General features: G+C 43.2%; 1 protein-coding gene across 1 annotated transcript in view; it reads left to right on the top strand.

The window, feature by feature from the left end:
* Nucleotides 1-24,086, top strand: part of GPC4 (glypican 4) — a 145,925-nt gene that overhangs the window by 120,342 nt on the left and 1,497 nt on the right. Inside the window, exons 3-7 of the mRNA XM_006881806.1 lie at nucleotides 1,248-1,639; nucleotides 15,759-15,924; nucleotides 21,803-21,933; nucleotides 22,037-22,183; nucleotides 23,541-23,677. Of these exons, the coding sequence (XP_006881868.1) occupies nucleotides 1,248-1,639; nucleotides 15,759-15,924; nucleotides 21,803-21,933; nucleotides 22,037-22,183; nucleotides 23,541-23,677 (973 nt within the window). The remainder of the gene's footprint in view (nucleotides 1-1,247; nucleotides 1,640-15,758; nucleotides 15,925-21,802; nucleotides 21,934-22,036; nucleotides 22,184-23,540; nucleotides 23,678-24,086) is intronic.

Genomic DNA, 24,086 nt, shown 5'->3' with positions numbered 1-24,086 from the left:
TGTTTTTTATTTATTTTCTGTATTTTTTTTTTTTATTCTGTGCCTTCTTTAGACACCTGAGTCCAACTCAGACACCCCAGTATGTGCTAATGTCACAGGGAACACTTGAGCATTTATTTTCAGAAAATGTATCTACTCGCTTCTCAACCATTGTTCTCGAGTCCATTCCGACTCCCGGTAATCCAGGGTGATAGAGCGGAACACAGTAATCCCGTGTGATAGAGTGGACCGGCCCCATTGACCTTCCAAGCTGTAGTCTTCTGGCCCTTGAGAATCACTCTGAGTGTGAATCAATGTGATGGAAACGATCTTGGTTTAATCTTTCCTAGGAGAGGAAGGCCATGCCTTTTTTCTTACAGAGTAGCTGTGGGATTGAACAACAGACCTGTCTTTCAGTTAGCTGCCAAGTGCTTAACTCCTGCACCACCAGGGAGCCGCTTTATCGTGCTTCCTGGTCTTGAAACCTTTTCTGGATAGTTTTCTTGGTGTCATGTAGATAAATGAAGAGGAGAGGACAAAGTCTGGGACCTCACGAATCAATACCTTTTGTAAGCACTTGTCTTAATGTCAGTTTGTGGTTTGAGGAGTGCCACAGTTAATTCTGGGCTTGATTCTAGTCGGGGTGAAAGAGAAGAGTGCGCGCGCGCGCGCGCGTGTGTGTGTGTGTGTGTGTGTGTGTGTGTGTGTGTGTTTCTGAGAAACTTTTACTTTCCTGTCTTTTTCACTTAGTCACACATGTGATTTTCAGACTTCAGTTTCCTTTCATTAATAAACTATACCTCCCACCTCAAATTAAAAAAAAAAACAAAACACAACCAAAACAAACAAACAACAGCTAACCAACGAAACAATTGCCATCAAGAAGTGAGTTTGGACTCCTGTGGCAACCCTGTGTCGGAACAGCTAAGTTCAGATGATTTTCACTGGTTGATGGTAGTTTTGTTTTGAGATGTAGATTGCCTGGCCTTTCTTGTGAGGCACTCTGGGTGGGCTCAAACCAAGTTTCCATTACCAGCCAAGCAGCCCCCCACCAGAGACTACAATGAATGATCAGAGGTGCCAGCTTCCCTGAAAGGAATGCCCCCATCTACAAACAAGTGCATTTTCCAGTCAAACATGATGATTGGCTTCATTTTGAAATTCACCTAAAAAGCATATCTTTAATTACTGACAATCCTCCTTCCTCCCCTCCCCTTCTTTCTCTTTATTGTGGGTTATTGTTTTGTTTTGTTTTGTTTTTCTTTTAGAATTCTTCAAAGAACTACTTGAAAATGCAGAGAAATCCCTGAATGACATGTTTGTGAAGACATACGGCCGCCTGTACATGCAAAACTCGGAGCTATTCAAAGATCTCTTCGTGGAGTTGAAGCGCTACTATGTGGTGGGGAATGTGAACCTGGAAGAAATGCTAAATGACTTCTGGGCTCGCCTTCTGGAGCGCATGTTCCGCCTGGTGAACTCCCAGTACCACTTCACAGATGAGTATCTGGAATGTGTGAGCAAGTACACGGAGCAGCTGAAGCCCTTTGGAGATGTCCCTCGGAAACTGAAGCTGCAGGTCACCCGGGCCTTTGTCGCAGCCCGTACTTTCGCACAAGGCTTAGCAGTAGCAAGAGATGTCGTGAGCAAAGTCTCTGTGGTAAGTGCTTTGGCTTTGAGTTTTTGCTTGGTTTCCTTTCATTTTGACAGGAAGTTGGGGAGGGGGGTGGAAAAGGAGCAAAGTTAAGCCCCTAGAATTCCCCTGGCTCACAAGCAGCCTTGTCACTTCTTTCATCCTCTCCCCTTTCCTGCTCCCTTCTCTCTCTCTTCCCTCTCAGACTTTATCTTTACATCTATGTGTTTTAGATCAACAGACAACACTGTGAGGAGAGCTAATACTCATTTCAGTGATTTCCTTGGATTCCTAGAAATGGTGGGGTGTGCTTGCTTTGGAACCTGAGCTTTAGAAATGGTTCTGCCTCTTGTTCTACTTCTCCTCAAGAGAAAGAAGCATACACACTCTTGGTCCTTTCTTTTGAGCCTTTGCCTTGATTACGGTCTAGAAAAGCGTTGACTACCCGTGAACTTCCATTTCTTTGTTACAGGATGTGCTCAGATCTCTGTAGAAGACAACTTTCAGTGATTACCGTGGACCACACTGCTCTTGACTCTGGCTTTCCAAGTTGGGATTGTCTGTTGCCTTTGAGTTGATTATGACTCATGATGTGTTACAGAATAGACCTGCCCCACAGGGATTCCTTGGTTTTAATACTTAGGGAAGCAGATATTACTGAATCTTTTCTTTTTGTATTTATAAGATTGCTAGTGCAGGAATTGGGATCTATGACCGGGGGGCTGGTTAAATGAATCTGTTTTCTTTTGTTAACTAGAGGGGTTTGAGTAGACAGGTTCTCTTTAGACTTTTCTTCTTCTTCTTTTTTTTTTAGCTTAGGACTGGCTAAGATGAAGGCTTTTCAAGGAGGAGAGATTCTGTGTCCTTCTTGGTTCTACCAGAGGTTTTTCGCTTTCTCTTCCTTGATAATATGCTGTTTGAGTGAAATTTCAGGAGGGGGAGTGGTTCTGCTACTGTCTCACTTCCACAAACTGAAATGTAAACATGGAAGGTCTCTCGCTCTCTACCTTTCCATGAATCAGCACACGTGAAGGCAAGAATACCAGGACAAAGTTATTGACAAGGTTAATCTTGGTGGTGTTGCCTTTAGGCTGGCAAAGGAAAGGAAGAGCCAACCTGCCACCTGTTGCTACAAGTCTGGAGGCACAAAGACGTCTATTTAGGCCATTTGGTGCCTGAAAGGTCCAGAGAAGTGGTCCGAGTCAAACCTGGACAGCAGTGCAAGCCCTAAAATGTCAACCATGATGGCTTCTCAGAGTCCAGTTTTAGTTGGGTGACCATATAATTTATTGTCTAAACTGAGACAGTTATGCCCAGCCCCTGAGGTGCTTATTAACATTCATACCCAGACAGAAGGAGTTACTGTTGTCTGAGCCTAATTGTTAATAAGCAACCAGGACTGTCCTTGGCAGACTAGCATGTACCTTCACCCTTGTGAGAGAGGAAGTGCGCATTCGTCAGAGAGTGGGGATTCTAAAGAATAAGAGTGCTTAGGAGCTAAGTGCTAACAGATTGCATACTAGAGTTGGATGAGAGTCAGGATTACTTGGTTGGCCCCATTGTTTAAGCTTTATATATATTTTAAATTATTATTATTATTATTATAGTTTATTTACAAAATTAGACTACATTGTTTTCCAGAACAGATTCTTCCCATTTCCCCAACCCCCCCATCAAATTGCACAACCCCATGATTAATCCTCCCCCTCCCCCTGCACATCCTCATCCCTCAGCCTCCACCTGGCCCCATTCATTCTTAGAGGTTTTCTTGTTCTCTCTGTCCTCTCAGGGCCACGAATTGTTGGGAAACAAGTAATTTTCCGTAGGTTTCCATCCACTTCTGGTCCTCCTGGTATTTTCATCATATTAGCTGGTGGGGTGGTTACAGCTCTAGGGCTGTGAGTCAAAGGGAAGAATGTGGCATTCTGCTTCCAAAACGATTTAGAGCCTTGGAAATGAGAACGTTCTGCTCTGTTCTGTGGGGTCAGTAGGAGTCAGAATTAAGTAGACAACATTGGGCTTTGGTTTTATGACGATGCGGCTCGAAGGCCTGGTGGTATGATGTTCAAGTATTTTGCTGCTATCCCAAAAGAGGCTGCAATCTGAATGCACCGGCGGTTCTGAAGGAGAAAGATTCTGCTCCTGTAAATAATGTACAGCTTTGGAACCCTACGGGGCAGTTGTACCATGTCCTATGTCTAGAGTGGCTGTGAGTCAGCATCAACCTGATGCCGGTAGGTTGGTTTTGGTATGAGAGTGGGTGAAGGTAAGTGAGGAGATGATTGTTATAATTAAAGGAATAGTCTGGTTCCTGAGCTCCTGCCAACCTCTGCAACCATGATTAATCTTGGAGATGCTCATGTCAGTGTCCCTAAACGGTGTCCGGCTGATCCAGATCAAAGCCATCTACATCGTAGTTGCCCGCACACACTTGCCATCGTCCAGCACATTCTGGCTCTGCTGTGTGGTTGGAACGTCTGCGTGTGCGCGCTCTTATGGAAGGGAGAGACTTGACAGCCCAGCAGCCTCGTACGTGTTCAAAAGTGGATCGCTATACACTTTGTGTAGTTGGAGCCAGATTAGGGAACTGAGAAACCCCTAAAGTGGGGGCACAGTGTGGCTATAGTAATGATGGGGGGAGGCCAAAACAGAGAGGCTTCGAGACAATAGTACAGGTTAGAAGATGTTTGCTTTGCCACGCCTCCTCCCAGGTAGGAAGAAGAGGCAGTTGTTGAATCTTCTAGTACATCCTTTTTGACAGAGTTCTCCAAAGTAACTGTGGGAAATCAATGAGATTTGATAATTAAGAGTCAAATCTCCCACCTATGTAATAATGAGGATGTCACTTAAAGTCACAGTCAACTTTAACATTTCTTGTATGATTTTATTTTTTTTTTTTTTTAAAAAGCTGAACAGCAAGTTCCTATGTTCCTTTTATTCATTTCTTTGAAAGGGCAACTTTCTACATAACCCCTTAAAGCTTTTTTGAATTGCTCTCGCTTCCGTATTCATTAGATTTGTTTTTTATCTGCCTAACGTAGGCATTTGCATACATAAAAATAAATGAAGGCAGGGGAGCTCTGGTGGCCTAGTGGCAAGGAGCTGCAACTACAATCCCAGAGGCGCATGGTTCAAATCCACCAGATACTCTGCCGGGGAAGGAGGGACAATCTCCTCCTGTACCAGTCAGATCTGATTTGACGGTACACTCACACACACACACACACACACACACACACACACACACAAGTAATAAAATAAAAATTTTTAAAAAAATAAATAAATGAAGGCAAGTTCCAGAACTTAATTTATGTAGAGGAAGAACAACCAAAAAAGCCAAACCTACTTCCTTCAAGTCTGTTCCTGTTCTCACGGAGAGACTGCCCACCTTTCATTTCTGAGCAGCTGATTCGAACCACCAGCCTGTCAGTTGGTAGCACAGCATACATAACTCACAATACCAGCAAGGCTCCTTTCCTAGGAAAACTATTACCTGCTGATGTAGTTGAAAGTAATTTTTCATGGCTACTTATGTGTTGCATTTGGAGTTGGATGTGCGTTTTGTTTTCTGGTTTTAGTGGGTTTTTATTATATTTTTTTTGAGTGTTTGTTTTCCTTTCTTAAAATAATGTTTCTGTATCACTGCTGAGCTTCTTGTTGACTTAATGAGTGACTTGAAATCAACCCCTCCAACCATCCAAGGGTATGTTTTCTAAATTACATAATAATAAAATGCATAGGTATGAAATCGGGTTTTGGAAAACGTTGAATTCCAAGTTATGTAAAAATCTATCATATGGAATGCACACTTGAGGAAAGAGTCATTACATTACTTTTTGGAGCATGACTAACAGCAGCAAATAGACCAGTTTTTAATTTAAGAGTTAATGGGAGTGGATTCTTCATGGCACAGTGGATTAAGCTCTGGCCTGCTAACAAAGTCAGCAATTCTAATTTCCTAACAAGAAAGATGAGGCAGCCTGCGTCCATAGAGAGTACAGTTGAAAAGCCCTGTAAAACAGTTCTGTGCTGTCCTACAGGGTCTCTGTGAGTTGGAATTGCTTTCATGACAGTGGCTTTGGTTTGTGGTATTTGGAAAAGGTAGAAAAACGTTGAGCACATTGTCAAATCTGCGTCTGAGATTTTAAATAGATGGGATGGTTTACCAGCGTGGCTACTCAAGCAATGTTTTTCCATGTGGAAAACATCCTGCCAAATGAAGTTTGTAGGTAGAACTAGAACAACTCAAGAAATGCTTTTTGTGTTGCCCAGTAGAATAAATCACACTGGGTCTGAGAAATGTTTTTCCTCATGGAAGAGAGAGCCGTTTCCCCCACTTCACCCACAAAGAAGTCTTGAAAGTCAAATATGGAACACTTCCTGTGGTCTGAGAGCTACTGACTGCAGACTTAACTCCTAAGTATTCTCACTTGCTCTTGAAGATTGGAATGTCCTGCCTTCTCCTAGTCCACTTCTGTAACAAAAGGGTAGCACTTGAGACCTCAGCAGATCCAGGCCACGGTCTTCACAATTACTTGCTGTGCATCAGAGAGCTGGACAGTGACTAAGGGTGACAGAAGAAGAATTTGATGCCTTCAAGTTGTGGTGCTGGAGAAGAGTATTGAATATACCATGGACCACCAAGAAAACAAATAGGTCTATACTGGAGAGGGTTAAACCAAGTTTTTCCTTGGAGGCTAGGATTTTGAAGCTCTGCCTCACATACTGGGCAATCCCAGGAGGGATTGGCACTTGGAGATGGGCATCATGCTCGTCGGAAGGGTGGACGGACAGCGCAGAAGAGGGAGACCGCAGATGAAATGGATTGATATGGTAATTGGTGGAATGGGGGTGAGTGTGTCAGAGTCAGTGAGAGTGGCTCAGGACAGGGCAGGCTTCAGAGCTATCATACATAGGGTCACTGTGAGTTGAAGGTGACTTGATGGCACATAACAACAACAACAAGCCTTAACAGTGCAATCCCAAAGGCAAGCAGTTTCAATCTGTTAGCTGCTCTGAGGGAGAAGGCTGGACATTCTCCTCTCATGTGATTTACTGTCTCTGAAAACCTGCTGGAGGGTCAGCTGTGCATCGGTTCCAACTTGATGGTATACAGCAACAAGCCTTAGCACCAGCAAGCTTCACAGACTGTGAGATTATGGCACTTTTTAATTAATTTTTTTTTTTAGAGTATGGCACTTTTGAATGGAAGTACACTTGTCTTGCTTCATGTCTTCTGGGACCAAACAGCAAGTGACTTTCGTTCACACCATTGAGTTTTACAATTCAGACTTCAAGAAAATTTCCTTAATAAGTACCAGATGGCTCCAGAATACCCTGGTGCTACACATCTTTGTATTGCGTATTCTATCTTTATTTGCCATGGTGCATGATTTATTTTGTATTTACCTGCTTGTAGCAGCAGTTTTGCCTGGAAGGGTGAAGCCTGTTGTGGTCTTTCAGAAATGCACAAGTGGTTACATGCACCATGAAAATTAATAGCTCCTATGCCAGGGAGAACCGTGTTCTCATGGTTTCAATTAACACGGACATAATAGCACTATGTCTACACCCCCACCCTAAACTACAGGGGCTATAATTAGAACTCAGGGCCTTAGCATCATGACTTCTGAATCACTGCCCTACACTGAAAACCATTTCCAGTGCTAAGTCCCTGCTTCATTTCTCTCTCTCTCTCGCTCCACTCCACCTATAAGAATACTCCATATCTATAAGAATATTCCCAAATGATTTTGCCATTTCCACAAGTTCACGTGATGAATGTAAATCAATATGATGTATTTATAACTAGGTACATTCCCCCCCCCCAGTGATCAATACCACACGCTTTAAAGAAGCACAGTGTACACATTCATGCACTCCTCCCCTAACACTGACCACCTTAACGGCTAGCAGCCCACAGTGGGAATCAAGAATCAGGCCCAAGCTTTGTCTTGTTGAGGTGTGAATCGGGATGCTAAGAGTGTGGAAGATGTCAAAGGTCCAAATTGGTTGAAATGACATCTTCTCAAAGATAGCACATTCTTGAAGGAGATGCTTTGGTAAATCAGAACTGAGTCCCATTGAGCTTCGTTTCGATCTACAGTGTGACCACAAATAGGCCTGAGTGAATCTTACTTTATCCCCTATATTTGGCTCTATTTTTCAAATCAGAGTAATAGGGTTATCTCCCTCCCCTCCCCTCCCCGTGTGTGTGTGTGTGTGTGTGTGTGTGTGTGTGTGTGTGTGTGTGTGTGTGTGAAATTCAAAACTAGTTAGGAAGCTGTTGAGTAAACTCATCCCACGGCAAGTTTGGGTTTCCTATCTCTCTCTTACCATAACATTGGGAAATATTTCCTGTTATTTTTATTGCGTGCTTATGTTACCAAGCAACAGATAAAAATCTAAACCTTTTCTGTTTGTTTGGTACTATTGACTGCAAAAAAGAAGAAAGAAATGGCTTCAATGAATGTATGAGAGGAGCTGGAATAAACTAAAAGGAAATGTGTTTTTAACTTGTGCAGCCTGTTGACTGTCATTACTGTGTGATGTGGCTTAAGGCTCGCTCTAAATTACCGAAATGAAATCCAGGCTGAGTGAAGAACTCTGCTCTAACATTTGGGGTTTTTTTTGTTGTTGTTGTTGTTTCCCCCCACCTCTTCTTATAGGCTGCTTGCAGTCATTTTTAATGTGGTGTTTGCAAAATGCAGGTTACTTAGTAGAAAAATCTCTATTAAAAGAACCATTGCACAGAAAGGGACTTCTGTGAAAAAGGCATGTAATAGAGAGAGTGCAGATGGCATGGTAAGTGTGTATCATGAAGAGGGCAAGGATATTAAAAGTCTTAATGAATTCCAAAGGAAATCTACCTTCTCTCCTGCCCTCTCCAGCACCTTTTAGCATGGAACATAAAGCAGCTCCTAAAATCTCAATTCCAAGGCATTTCCTAGCGCAGGCTTCACATTTGGGGAGACCTTGGTCCATTTCGAAGAATTTTGCAAGGCTTGGAAATTGGGTATTAACGTACTGCCGTCATGGATCGATGACTTTGATTTTCGTTAATATGAGAGTATTGAGTCCAGATGATCTCAGTCATACTGACATCCCCCCCAAACAAACAAATCAAACCTTCTGGTTCTTCTGTAAATAACGTCAAAACCTTTTTTCTTACATAAACAATGGTCCGCTTTCTAGAAGGAATTGATAATTCCCCCCGCCGCCCCCGCTACATTAGCAACAGTTCTTTAGCATTTGAAAAAACTTGGAGTAAAATGCACATTGTTTCCTGGTGTGTTTCATTCAATGGAACTTGTCCCGGTCCAGCAGTTCTTTCTTTTCTTTTCTTCCATATGTTCAATTCCATGACACTAATTACCTTCTTCATAATCTACTACCTGTGCTGGTATTTTCCAGATCACCCCACCTCCATTAATACAACCTCAGTGACCCCTAAAACATAAACCTCCCGTTCCTCTCCTCCATCCCACTCCTGATAGCCCCTGATTATCTCTCATTTCTGTTTTTGCTTCTTTTTCCCCCCAGCTTTTAATTGTGCTTTTAACAAAGGTTAACAGAAAAATTGGATTTTCGTGCATTCATGGTTGCATGTTTACCTCCCTCCCCCCCCCACCAGTTCACTTAAAAAAATTCATTCATTGTTGCATAATTTCCTTCAGCTGCAGCCCCTCCTCCAGTTCACTTTGCTAAGCATCTCTTATTCTGGACTCTTTTAATACAAATGATGCCTAATCATACACTCCTTTTAAACAGTTCTTTACTTTAAAAACTGTGGTATAGTCACACAATAGAATAATGTGCAAAACTGAAAAGCAAGGAACTCATGAAATATTGTACAAAATGGGTGACCCTGGAGGACATTATGCTGAGTGAGATATCTCAGTCACAAGAGGTCAAATACTGCATAACAGCAGTGTGATAAAACAGGACTGACATTGCAGTTTGGGGGTGGACTGAGAAAAGGGGATAAATAATGAACACTCTGTTGGAACACATGGTTTTGCTTATTTTATATACGTGAGAGCATATAGCCTTTGTCCTTTTGCAGTTGACTTATTTTGCTCAGCATAATGTTCTCTAAGGTCATTCATATATATCGCATGTGTCCAGACCAGAGGTCTTTTCTTGATCATCTGAATTCTTTGTGAACACATTCTCGTGAGTGGACTATGTGTTTTCACATGCACATGTGTACGGTGATTTTCCTCACCCTGGTAGCACTTTGAATGGTTTTCAGGACCCAATGCTGACCCCCTAAGTCATTATTGCTTTATTAAACTATGTGTTCTCATTCAAGGAGCTAGTCAAATACTGTTCCGTGTAGAATTATCAAATCCAATTGCACTCAAACTTAAAAATGGATTTATTTGGTTAGCCAACTAGGAAAACAGTACATTCTCACGTGACAGCATCCAGCCACACAGCTAAGTGTATGGAGACCCTGGAAATGGGGAAGAAGGACCAGAACCTTATGCAGCCTTCAACTTTTTTAGCTTGTTGCTGAAAAGAAACCATTTGGCTCTCCAGCGGAGAAGCCAAGTGTCCATACTCTGAAGCTGAACTGCCTGGGTTCAGTTCTTGGCTCCCTCTTTTCCTGGAAAGCCTTGTAGAAGTCCCATCATGTTTTTGGTTCTTTGCTTCATCTTCTGTACAATGAAATGATAATGCATACCTTGTGCAATTATTTTTGAGGCTTAAGATGAATTAACACATTTATAAATTACATAGTAAAATATGAATACTTAAGAAACAGCACCTGATAGATAGTGTATGCTCTGTAAAGTCTCACATTAGGAGCTCTGGTGGCCTCGTGGGGACAGAAGTGAGCTAAAGGCATGCAGTTAGAATCCACCAGCCCGAGTCAGATATGACTTCATGGCATTAGTAGAGAGCTCTGGCATGGAATAGACGGGGTTTTTTTTTACTCTTGTATCATTATATCAAGTCTTTATGATGGTGAAATCAAACAAGGTAAATATTTTTCTCTGTGACCATTAAACCCATTATTTGTGGTGTTTGCTCAAAGATGCAGAGAGCAGCTCATTGTTTTCTTGTACTTCCCTCATGTCATTTTGTGAAGCAACTATTTTAACTTTCAGATAGGTGGAGTAAATGACTTTTGAAAAAGCAATCAGCTCTCACCGTTTACTCCAATCCCAAGGATTCTGGAAGCCACTACCGAACATCTAAACAAAAGGAAACTATCCCAAAGTTCAGTCAAGAGCTGAGTATTATGGTTAGCACAGGAACCCAGAATTAAGGTTGCATAGAGAAGTGTACTCGGGGTGGGGGGTGAGGGGGAAGGGATAGGGGAATTGTATACCAATGAAGGGATTTTTTTTTTTCTTTTCGGGGAGGGGAGCGAACTGGTGGAGAGGGGTGGGCTGGGAGAAAAGTGCGGCAGTGAATGAATGGAAATCCAAAATCTCTGTAAATGTTTATTAAAATTAGTTTTAAAAAAAGGGAAAAAAAGAGCTGTGTCCCAAAGTAGTCATGGGATTGCTCAGTGTAAGAGGCAAGGCCTCAAGGAAGACCTCAGAGTAGTATTATCCTTTTATCAATTTTTGTGTGGCGTGGTCAACCACTTGGTCTTTAGTCTTCTGGAGTAAATACACATCAACAACTATGAAACTATTTGAGAGATCTGAGTAATTGATATTCAGGGGTATAAGGGAGTAGAGTATATATGAAAGTGAGTTCCTCTTCAAAATACACAAAGCTCCAGAACAAAGTATAAATCTATCCATTGTTACCTTTGGTCATACATGAAAGATTTGCCTCTGGCCTGGCAGGGAGACAGACCATCAAGAGCGTGTACCTTGTCTATTACAATATGACCACAAGAGCCATCACTCAGTTCAAGAGATGTTGAACTTTGGTCCCTAACTTCAAGAATGAGTGAGAATGGAAGTACCATGCTACTATTTGGCTAGTTCTTCCTGTGGCAGTGGCACACCTTTTGGCTCTTTGACCAACTTGCATTCCTGCCTATTGAGATGCCCTGGGAAATCCCAAAGAAAAAGTAGCTATTTTGTTTCCTTGCTGGCAGAGTTCAGAGTTAAAAGTCAGACTACTCCTCAATCCACTGGGTCACATCTTGAGCTTGATCAGATTGTGGAGGGTGGGGACATTATTGACATTATTCCTCAAGGGGGGCTGAGGCATCACAAGGGACTTTTAGTTCTCCTATTTCTTTAGATCTCAGAACTGTTTAAAAACTCTGCTCCTTATGCCAGGGTCTCATCCCACTTGAAGGATTTACTTCCCAGGTTCTGAATTCCCTTCATATGAACTGTTTTACATGGTGGTCTGATTAGTGCTTGTAAGACGCAAGACAGATTGTCTCCAACTTTGGAATTTCATATGTCCTTTCTCATCCCAGTTTTCTTATAACTTCCCCATCTCTCTCTTCACTTCTGGTCTTATTTAGTGTTTTCATAGCATGTTATAGCTGAGTTCCTTGTGATCATTTTTAGGAGTTACACAACAAATCATGTGCAGAGCATGAGCCAGTACTTAGCCAAAGAATGAAATGGAACCGCTCCGCCAAACCAAGCTTCATAATCTTCCTTTAATAAAACCCTACTGTGTCATTTACTGTTGTCTCTGTTTTGAAAACTTGAACCTCCATCAGCCTGTTTTAGAGGGGGTACTACAGGGTTTACTGCGCAAATGGTTTGGCTTACAATTAAACTGAGACTCAAGTGGGCTGTTTCTTAGATGTAAAAAAAACGAAAGGAAATGGGAAAGGACGTACTTGGTGGGGAAAAATGTTTCTCCACTGTAACTGCCTTGAAAATACTTGCTCGTTTCCTAAATAACAATACATTGGAACTTCTTTGGATTTTGTAGAACAGGTTCCATATCTTAAAATAAAAATTCTGATTTGTCTTGCTACCTAAACAAATCCTGTTATAGTCAGTCCTTTAGGGCGATTTGGTACTAGTAGCTTTGTATATCTCGTCTTACTTTGACATGATCTTCTCATAAGCGTCACTTTCAAATATGCTACCTGTTGCCATATGATGTTTGGTCAGTCATTTATTGAACTCTTTACCATTCAAATCCATCTAGTTAGGAACCTCCAGGGAGAACTCTACTGAAAATAAAGATGAGAGCACCCAGTATCTTAAGATTAAGAGTATCATAACTTCTTTTTAAGAAGACAGGAAAATGTGACACAATTTGGAATGCTTTTTGTCACAAATGTTTGATAAGGTGTAGTGCTAGAATCTGGCATAGCCAGGTGACCCTCAGCAACTCATTTAATCTGTTGAGCTTCAGTGTCCTTATCTCTTACATGTAAGCCCTTCAGTCATGCTCTCTAGGGTACTTTCCAACTCTAAGACATCTTTAATCCTATGGTTCCTGGACCATGTCCTCACTTCAGGCCTGTTTGCTCATCTATAAAATGGAAGGGCAGAAAAGTATCAAAGTCCTAACAATCTGTGACTTTAAAGGAATGAACTATGAGCTACCCAGGAAGGCTATTCTTCCAGGGTGTTGGTTAGCCAAGATTTTACTGTACATGAATTCATAGTTAATAATATTCATGTGAGGCTGAGGAAAACACTTGGGGCTAGTTAAAACTGTAGAAGACTCTTCATAGGGAACATTGATCTCTGTGTATTTAATAATTACTGTCTTTCTGTTGGATATTTCTTAATTTTCTGAGCTAAAGTTCTCTGTGGAATATTGAGGGTGAGTGTGTGTCTGGCAGTTAAATTGTGCTCCTGAGAGTACTAATCCCCTCTTCTTGTTCCCAAGAGCACCACTGAGAAGAAATGGCCATAGGGAACAGATACCTGGTTGCAGGGTGGCCTGGAAATGCACCTCACCTGCTCTGTGGTCATTTTTGCTTCTAGAAATCAGTATTTAAAAAATTGCTTGTACTGATAGAGAAGACTGCTCTAACCTTTTAGTATTAACCTCCAACAAGGAGGGTGAAGGAAAGGGAATGAGAAAACTTCAGAATTTTTTAGCTGCCAGTGTACGATTATACCCCTGATCATTTCTGAGCACGAGTGGGAGTGAGGGAAAGATGGAATCAACTATAATGTTCTCGAGTCAATTTATCTTTCAAAACCCATTTTGTTGTTGTTAAATGCTGTGGAGTCAATACTGACAAATCGGCTTTTCTTTATGGGAACAGATCACCAGATTTCTCCTAGGTAGGGAGCAAATGGGTGCTTTGGAACACTAAGCTTTTGTTTAGCAGTTGAGCATTTAACTACTGCATCATCAGGGCTCTTCCTTAGAAAACTAGAAAGATGAAAATCAGTTCCATTTCTCTGTCAGACCAACCTGACTCCAGGATTGCTTCCATCCTTGTGAACTCTGAATAGCTCCCTATAGCCTGACAGATGGCTTTTCTGTTCTTGCCTGGCATTCAAATCCATCCAAAACATGATCTTTCTCACACATTCTTCTACCTGTCTAAGCTTCATAATTCCATATGCCCCAGCACACCATCTTCTAGCTTTTGTTTATTTCATTCTTCTGCCGGAGATGCTTTCTCAGCTTTTGCCCACTTAACTATAGGACTGTCTTAAAAATTTAACTTAAGCCCTATCTCTCTTTCCAACCTCCCCCCCCCGTCTATCCTGAATGTGCTAGGTTTCACTGCACCCAAACCTTGGAAGACTTTCCTACACCCCCATTTCTAAAGTCAATCCTGCTCTACCCATATGTTGTTGTTGGTTTTGTGTATCATCGAGTCTGAACTGACCCATAGCCGACCCTGCAGCAGATTAACAGAGACAGTAAATCTCATGGGAAGAGATTGCCCATCTTTCTCTCTCAGAGCAGCTAGTGGATTCAAACCATGTCTTTTTGTGGTTCTATCATATAGCATGTGTTAAATTCTGCAATATTCTTAGCCCAATAGGTACCTCTCCAAGTCTTGGCTGTGGGAGTGGGAGTGGGAGTGTGGTATGGCTGGTGGTTAAGGTCCAAAGAGCCAGCCATCTGTGGACTTGAAGGAAATGTGCTTGAGCTCCAGTCTGGCAAAGAAAGACACAGTGATGGGCAGGTTCCATAACTGTAGCTTATGTTTCACAGTGGGCTTAGTCTGGAAAGCTGTTTGTTAAAGGACTTTGAGATACTGAATAATTTGAAGTGACTGTGTGGAGGAGGGGGAAGGAAAGAGAAAGAAAGAATGGGAGCTTTCACAGTGGGAGAGAAATGCCAACGCAACCTCCTCTCTCTCTCTCTCTCCTTCTCCTCAGCACACATCTTATCTCTCTTTTCTTTTCTTTTTTTTATTATTTAAGACCTTTATTAACAGGTGCTTGCAGTTTTGTTGACTTTTTTTGAAAAAATCAAGTTGTAAACTTTTATTACAAATTAAAAATGAGGTTCTTAAAAATCTCAACTTGACCAGATATGAAACAATTTAAAAACCTTTAAAGGTGTATTGAGAAAAAACAGGCTTTTTAAGAAACACGTTTGTCATTACCAAAAAGAGACATCTTTAGGTAAAAATAATAAAAACTCCATGCTGCATAGATAATGCAGATAGTTCTAGTTATCTGGTCAACGGGCAAAAAGTAAGCACTTAAGGTCTTCAGCTCCAATCTTTTGTTCATTTCTTATTGCTGGAATTTCATATTCATTTCTTCTTGTTGGATGACTAAACCGGATGATGGTAGAGATGGTAAGCCGGCATTTACTCAGCCCCGCCCTTACCTCTCTTTTCTTAATTCACCTTTTCTAGTCCTAGTTAGAATCCCTGCTGCTGTACCACAGGTAGAGCCACTCCTTGTCTCTCAGCAGAGGCTTGTGTGTTACTTGATTGCTGAACAAGTCTGAGCAGAATGTCCACACTAGAAAGTGGGCCTGGTGCTCTACATTGGAAAGACAACCAGTGAAAAGCCTACAGATCACCACAGTCCTGTCTGTAAGCAGTCATAGAGATGGCTCTGCTCTGTTTCATTATGCCTGGGGCTGCCGTGAATTGGGGCTGATGGATAGCAGCTAGCATCAGCAACTGTCTAGCCTGTCAATGGTGGTCAGTTGCAGCTCATTCTTTTGTTCCATTCATGGGCAACCCTTGACTGTCATCTTGATAAGCAGACAACTTCTGTGTCCCACCCCCCACTCAGCTTCTCTTTTCCTTCTCACTCATCAGGTAAATCCCACAACCCAGTGTACCCATGCCCTGCTGAAAATGACCTACTGCTCCCACTGCCGGGGCCTGGTGACCGTGAAGCCATGCTACAACTACTGCTCCAACATCATGAGAGGCTGTTTGGCCCACCAAGGGGATCTGGATTTTGAGTGGAACAATTTCATAGGTGAGCACGCGATCAGTGTGTGTGGAGACGAGCCTGCTTCAAGCTACAAGGAATGTTGTCATTACTAGCTGTAAAAATCCTAGTCATCATTTCCTGTTTGCTGCTGTTTTGACTGCGCTCCGAGAGCATATGGCATCTCACAGCATATTCCCGCAAACTCATGGTGACATTTCTAAGGGTATTAGACATAGTGACTACCAAGTTTTAATAACGAGAGAGTGCTTTTTGTGATATTTCACGCCAAAGGTCACACACGATAGGTCTGTAGCCATGTCAGCGCTGGAGTCCAGCCCTCTCTATACTGACCAGGTGGCTATTGCATTGTGGTTGTTTGGCAGACTGGCTGATGACCAACTTGGTACTTAGATCAGGTGGCTGTTTGGACTCACTTGAAATTTGGTGGTGGAAAGGAGGGATTCTATTTCTCCAGAGAACTTAGCAATCTTAGACTGCTTGGATTGCCAAGGGAAGGTTACTGCCATGATAATTTTGAAGCTAAGGGCATATCCCCTCCACCTAGAAATCTGTGACCACAACCCAGACTTGTGCATCTAGTGGTTGGTCTATTACAGCGTTTGCTGGGATTTTTGAACAAGGCCCTTGATTTCAATACCCAGTTGTTAACTAGGGAGCTCTGACGTCTGGCCTAGCAGATGAAGAGTTATACTACTGACCCAAAGGCGGGCAGTTCGAGCCCACCAGCTGCTTCACAGAAGAAAGATGGGCAATCTCCTCCCATGCAATTGACTTCCTCTGAAAAGCCATTGGAGGGCCAGCTGTGAGTTAGTTCTGACTCAACAGCAATGAGTTAGTTGGTTTAGTCATCAGCTAATTTGGTCCTGAAGCCCAAGTGTCCAGTGTTGGAACTCTGCAGACCAGGAGCCAGGAGGCCTGCACATGCAATGCTTCTCAAGCCCAGCTCACTTTGCCCCATCCACCACCCAGCATTCTTTGCTTAATTACAGATTTTGAGGGTCTTTCTAAGCACCTATTTTTGCACTGATTTGTCCACATCATGGGAACATGCATGTAATTTGCTGGCTTGTTTCTGTTTGGGGGGGTGGGGGAGGGGAGGTGTGGGTTGGGGAATGCTTTTTAGTCTGCATGAGAACTAATTACCATATTAACTCTGTTTGAAAGTGCATCAATAAATTGGCTCCAACAGATTCTTGAGAACACTGACATAAGGGGAGGGGGAGAAGGAAAAAAGGATGTGAATATTAAGCACCTCAGCACAATTGTTGCCTAAACAGCTCAAAGCTAGAAGACCTTGGAGAAAAAAAACCAACACAAAAACCAACCAAAAATAAAACAACCCCAAAACAAAACTAAAAGCCCCTTCTACACACAGAAAAGCAGAATTCCACGAAAGAGAAGGCCTGTTCCCAACAGAAACACACCCCCACATCCAGTGACATGACATTCCCAAAGCGTATGTGGAAGTGAGGTTGGAATATTGATGAAGCCACATTTTTTAAAATATTTATAATAGACTAGAATTTGGCAGAGAGATCAGAAAGATAGGAGAATGATCTAGTTTTGCTCTCTTTTGGACGGGGCCATATGCAGAGGGGCTAGTTTCTGGAACTTTCCATTCCCATCTTACATACCCAGCTATCCAACAGAAACGAGACCTACAGTCCTCATATCCTTGCATTAAAATACAAATTATTTTTCCAAGAGTTTGAAGGTCCGGAACAAATCAAAACCATACTCTGGCTTGCTTAATTAGTGTTCACGACCAGCTGCTCTAAAGCAAGGCAGACATGGTCACCATCATGTATTTAAAAAGTTACATTTATCATCTTGGAATAAAAGACAATGCAGCCCAAGTAGAAATTGATAGAGTTCTGGAACCCATTTCCCTCCAAGTTCTTTTAAGGGATAATTTTTTGAAGGGATGAGGTGTATAAACTATGCCCAGACCTTGTTTTTACCAACATGGATATAATAGCCTCTATTTCTAATAATCTTATTCTTAAAAAAAAATCCACACATTGAACTCCATGAATTTTTCACAAAAGTTTAATTGACCTGCTTTGAGGTTGTAGAACTCCATCCTGATTTACATGTCACTGGTATGAATTCTCCCCACCCACCTCTCTTGTCCCTTTTTTTTTTCTTTGCGAGGAATTTTTCTGTCCCCTTCATTTGACTGCACTTAATGAATGGTCAAGGGCTTCCCCCTTCCAAGCTTCTTGAAATCAGTTCTCCGGGTTAAGTCGGGAAGCTGCCTTTTGTCGGGAGCCTGACGATGTGGGTTTCTGATTCTCGACAGCACAATGCAAGAGGCATCACTCTCCATCCCGAGTGAGAAGGGGAGGCTTTGTTGACAGGGGGGGGCGACTCAGTGTCCTGAAATGATGCCGTTGTACTCACCGCTTTAAGGATGGGTATTTCCAGCCTGCCTTCTTGATGCCATTCTCTTTAATCTCTTTCTGCATCTGTAGTAGCCAGCAAGTGTCACTCGCTAGTAAGTATGGAAGCCTTGTCAACATTTATCAAGACAGAGCCACAGTCCACACATCTTGCACTGGATCTGATAAGACACTGGTTAGGTGAAACCAATCTGCATTAGGAAAATACACCAATAAGCCCTCACCACCACCACCACCACCACACAAACAGGGGCGCAGAGGAAATTTGTTTCTGGACCAGCAGAAGTGACCGGGCTGGTTAGATGCGACTTTTTCTCCATCACATAGTGGAGTTGTGTTGACATTCATTTGACTCTGAGCCAGCCTTATTAATGTCACATGTTGCTGCCAGCGAGAATTGGGTATCAGCATGCTGGCGGGGACACTAGCCAGTTCTTGGCAGGAGGTAGGAGCCAGTCAAATAGTCCGAGAATCAAAGACCTATGGCCTGGATCCATGGAAGAAAACAAAAACGCCTGCCCAGCCGCCTTTGGCTTTCTCTGGGAGCTTCTTATCAGGACCGGCTTGCTACCTAGGAAGAGCCCGACTGATAGCTAATCATGACTTTCCCCAGGGGTTAGAGGAAGCTTTGGCTGCAGGCAGGAGGCGTCCTCCCTTGCATTCCTCAGCCGTGCAACACGCAACGCCATGGCATCGGCCCCAACAAAGGCCCGGCTCTCCATTCCCAGGCCCCTGTGTACGGCCGGCCCGCGCAGAGTTTACAAAGCCGCCAAGCAGCCAGAAGAATTGGGGTTTATGTTTCCTTTCAGTCGCTCACAAACACATTAGTGATCTGCCCTTTTTTCACCACTAGGGGAATAAGAGGTTACAAAATGCACTGGGGTTTTGGGACTGGGTTTGTTTTGTTGTTTTCCTTTTTCTTATTTAAATGTCTACTTTTTTTTTTTTTTTTTAATCTGAAGCAAGTGACTTCTCTGCTCTGAAGGAATGCACTTTCTTATGTGGCCATGCTGACGCTTTGACAATGATGAACACATTGAAGTTGTGCCCCACTTGTTTACAAAAGTCTCCTTTTGCTAGCACATCAAAAGCATTTTTCTCTTCTCCGCGAGTACAATGGTATATTCGTGCTGGCAGCTTTGACTTAGAGGTTTGAAGCATCACTTTATTGGCGCTTACCACAATGCCATCAGAAACTTCATTTGTTATTATCTTAAAAAAAAAAAAAAAAACCAACCTAAACTCAGAAAAACCACCCCAACCCACCAACATTGCATTTCACGGAAATATCTTTGTGGTTTGTGACATCAGAATCGTAGCGGAGAGAAATGACCTCAAGCTCTAAGATGTTGCATAGCACTGGCTCAAGGCTGAAGGTGAAATTTGATGGCCAGATTGGAGTCCATTGATCTGCTGATTGATGCCTAGACCCTTGCCCACGTCAATGTTTGGATGGAAGTTCAGCTGGGCTACCATTCCACAACTGGGGTGTTCTTAGAGTATGTTGTGGTGGGTGTTAGGTGCGGTCAAGTATGACCCGTAGTAACCCTATAAACAACAGATCTGAACTCTGTCCGATCCTGTGCCATCTTCACACTTCCTGATACACTAGAGCCCATGGCCGCAGTCACCATGTCAATCCACCTGGTTGAGGGTCTTCCACTCTTTCCCACTCTCCACCTTTCCAAGCATGATGCCCTTCTCCAAGGAATAGCCTCTCCTAGCAACATGCCTGAAGTATGTATATGAGATGAAGCTTTATCATCTTGACCTCCAAGGAGCACTCAGTCTGAACTTTCGTCAAGATATATCTGTTTGGTCTTTTGACAGTCCATAGGATATTCACTATTATTCTCCAACACCACAGTTCCAGGATATCAACTCTTTTTTTTTTATTTAAAAAATGTATTTTTATTTTATATGATTTACATATGGAGTTTGTATATATTATATTTCATGCATATATATGTATTTCATTCATTCCCTCATTAACCTTGTTCTTCATACAATCATTCCCGTGCACTGTGTTTTATAAAATCAATCACCGTTGATTCACACTCACTATTACCCTGTATTTTCAGGTCCCCACAGAATCTTTTCTGATTCCTTCACTCCCTCCCTCACACAACCAAGCTGTGACCCCATTCTTTCCCCTTCTTCACACTTTCAGCCTCCCTGCATCTTCCCCTTCCTTTGGACTTACTTTTTTTTTTTTAATTAATTTTAATGAAGGTTTACAGAGACTTGGGGTTTCCAGTCATTCATTGTTGCAGACATCAACTCTTGTTCTGTCATCCTTATTCCATATACTCTTCTTGGAGTATAGACGGGGCATTCTTCTTCCTGTTAACGGTCTTGAACTACCTGAAAGCACTGGGAAATAAAGGCTTAACCATGCTAATTCTGGCCTCTTTAAAAGGTTGCTGCTTGTCATCAGGGCACCATTTATCTCTTCGCTAAGAATGCATGCCCAACTAGTATCTAGTTTTGCACACGGGATAGCAGGCAAAACTGGGAGGGCTCATAGTCCCAACAACCACTAAAATTCACTGCTGCTGTGTCAGAACTGACTCACAGTTGCAGGTTTTCGTGAGACTGAATCACACAGATTGACCATTTTTCTCCTGCAGAGCAGCTGGTGGATTTGAACCACCAGAGAGGCAAGGTAGCAGCACAACTCCCTACAGACTATGCCACCAGAGCTCACCAGCAACCACAAATGGCAAGAAACAAGGAAAACACATATTGTTTAAGGGATTGACTATTTACTGGAAAATTGTAGACTCCCAAGTCAGCATGCACCTTGTAGAGTCATTGATGAACGAGGGACCATGAGTGGGCAGTGTCTTATGTCATCTGTTCACATGGAAAATATAGGTTAAGATGGGTGTGTTGCCCTCAAATAAATGGAGGCCATTGCATGTCTATCTTAATGGGAAGTTGATCTTAAAGCAGACATGACTCTCATCATTTGGAAAAACTCATTAGACTAGATTAGAAAAATCATTTCAATAGAAAATCTATTTTTCTGAGGGTTTCTCTCCAATACGGAAAGAAGTGACATACCGGGATTTGAACTGATTGATATTGATGCTGATGTCTGTAAACGGAACTTGAAGCACGAAGCTCCTGGGAAGGCTCGGGGAGGAATGGCCTTTTATTCCACCTGCAGCATTAGCTGTGTCAGCTGGGTGCAAGCTCAGAGTCTCGCAGTGTCAGCCGCTGCTGCGCGCAGGAACGAGTAATCAGTATAATGGAACATTCCTGATTGGGTTTCCTTGCTGCAGAACAAAGCATTCATCTGGCCCTTTCACACGTTCAAGCAGGCCGCTTCATGTCTGAATGCAGTTTAGTGTGATGGAAATAGATATAAAAACATGAATTAGTTATGATGCCTTCCTCCATCGCCCCACAGGAAACAAAGCCAATGAAATAATCAAGACTGATTGCCCAAGGCAGAGCTAATGATTTCCTTGTTCTGCTGTTATTACTGTTGTTAGATGCCATGCTCATGGTGGCGGAGAGGCTAGAGGGGCCTTTCAATATTGAATCGGTCATGGATCCCATTGACGTGAAGATCTCAGATGCCATCATGAACATGCAGGAGAACAGTGTGCAGGTGTCTCAGAAGGTAATGAAGGCGGGAGACTAGATGGCGTAGAGGGTGGCGGCTGCGGGTCCCTTCTCATTTGTGATGTGACCTCCCGAACGTGACTGCGCTTGTTCTGATGCAGGTTTTCCAGGGTTGTGGTCCCCCCAAGCCCCTTCCGGCAGGCCGGATTTCCCGCTCCATCTCGGAAAGCTCTTTCAGCGCTCGCTTTCGACCTTACCATCCCGAGGAACGCCCCACCACTGCCGCGGGCACGAGCTTGGACAGACTGGTGAGAGTTTTGCTATCTTGATGCCTTGAGCTTTAATGCAAGGGAACCGCAGCACATTTGTGTGCAGTGAAGTCTTACTTGGTAGGCTCGCAAGGTCTGGGTATTTGAGGTGGAACTTATCAAGTCAGTGCTCTCTGTATATGTCAGTAGAGCTGAAGTTCTCACATTCTAGCTCAGCAAGTCCAGCCTTTGTCAGTTTCCTTTGCTGAGCATCTCCAGTGTGTCCATCCTGGGAGGCTTGGGTGAATGAGAGCGGTCCATGCTCCGAAAAGAAGAAGGAGTTTATATGTGCATTGTCTCAGGCCTCTTACCAGAGTGTAAAATGTAAGATGTATTATTACTACTGCAGTAACAAAGACAGCTAGGAGCCTGGGAATGAAGCAGTTGGTACTTGCCTCCTAACTGATGGCTTAAATCCACCCAGTGGCTCAGAAGAAAAAAAAAAGACCTAGCTATCTGCTTCTTTAGGAAGCTCTGGTGGCCTAGTGGCCAGAAGCTGCTCTGCAATCCTGAAGGCACACGGTTCGAGGCCAGCAGCTGCTCCATGGGAGAAGGATGGGCAGTCTCCTCCCATGCAATTAACTGCCTCTGAAAACCCGCCAGAGAGTCAGCTATGGGTCAGTTCCGACTTGACAACAATCGGCTTCTGTAAAGATTACAAGAAGAAAATCTCACAGGCAGTTTACTCGCTAACACATGGAACCACAATGACTTAGTGGCCAATCAGCACAGCAGATGAGGGGACTGCAGGCCAGGGAGCCTGCGGAAGCAGGAGCTGATGGCGTGGGGAGGAGAGGAATGACAAGCAGCTTTCATGGGGTTGTTGTACACCTTTGAGTCAATTCTGTATGACAGGGTGGAACTTCCCCACAGGGTAATCTAGGCTGTAATCTTGAAAGAACCAGACTGCCAGGCTTTTGCTCTGCAGAACCACTGGTGGATTCAAACCACTTCCCTCTCAGCTAATTGCCAAGAACTTAGCTATTGCATCACCAGACTGAGTGCTTACTTGTTGTGGCATCGGGATTCATTGATGAACTTGGCCCTGACTATGAGAGATAGGAATGTCTGAGCATTGCGCCTGTGGCTCACAGAACCTGGTTGACCTCCAGATGGGAGTTAAAACGAGCAGGTAGAATAGTGGGTCTAGCTTGCATTTCAAGTACAGATTCATTTACATGATTCTGTGCTTAGAAGTGGAAAATGGATCTGCATGTTGTGATCTTCAGAAAAGTTGAAGAATGACTTGCTTATTACTCTAGAGAGCCATTTGAAATGAGAAAAAGGCCCATCCATCAGTGCCTTTGTGTTGTTTTATACAAAGATCTCATTTCTTTTTCTTCTTTTTCTTCACTAGGTTATTGATGTCAAAGAGAAACTGAAACAGGCCAAGAAGTTCTGGTCCTCTCTTCCCAGCAGCGTTTGCAACGACGAGAGGATGGCTGCGGGCAACGGCAATGAGGATGATTGCTGGAACGGCAAGGGCAAAAGCAGGTGAGCCTGCAGTGAGCACATTCGCCACCGCTCGCCTGTGTCTGGGCGCCCTCGGAGAGCGTTCTTCCTCTTGTCATTTGAGGCATCACAGAGCGGTGCCCAGTTGATCGAAGCCCTTGTGGCTCGGTGGGTCAAAGGGCTCAGCAGCTTGGCCAAAGAGCGGTGACTCAGACCCACAGGCAAAAGCTCTGCCAGTCTGCCCTCATTCATCAAGATTACAGCCTAGAAAACCCCATGGGACAGTGCAGCTCTGTCAGTGCGGGCCTACTACAAGCTGAAATCTAGTCAGAGGCACCTAGAGACAAGGAACAGCATGGAAGGCCTATAGAGGATCTTGGGAATGACTTCTGTCTTTGAAATATTGGGGAAGCACCTGGCTGTTTGCAGAGAGTACAGGGGAGACATATAT

This window comes from Elephantulus edwardii, unplaced genomic scaffold, assembly GCF_000299155.1.
Source record: "Elephantulus edwardii isolate Elephantulus edwardi_28Jun2011 unplaced genomic scaffold, EleEdw1.0 scaffold00016, whole genome shotgun sequence".
In the NCBI taxonomy this organism is placed as follows: domain Eukaryota; kingdom Metazoa; phylum Chordata; class Mammalia; order Macroscelidea; family Macroscelididae; genus Elephantulus; species Elephantulus edwardii.
The sequence above is the reverse complement of the archived record's forward strand: the minus strand, read 5'-3'. Positions and strand labels throughout refer to the sequence as shown.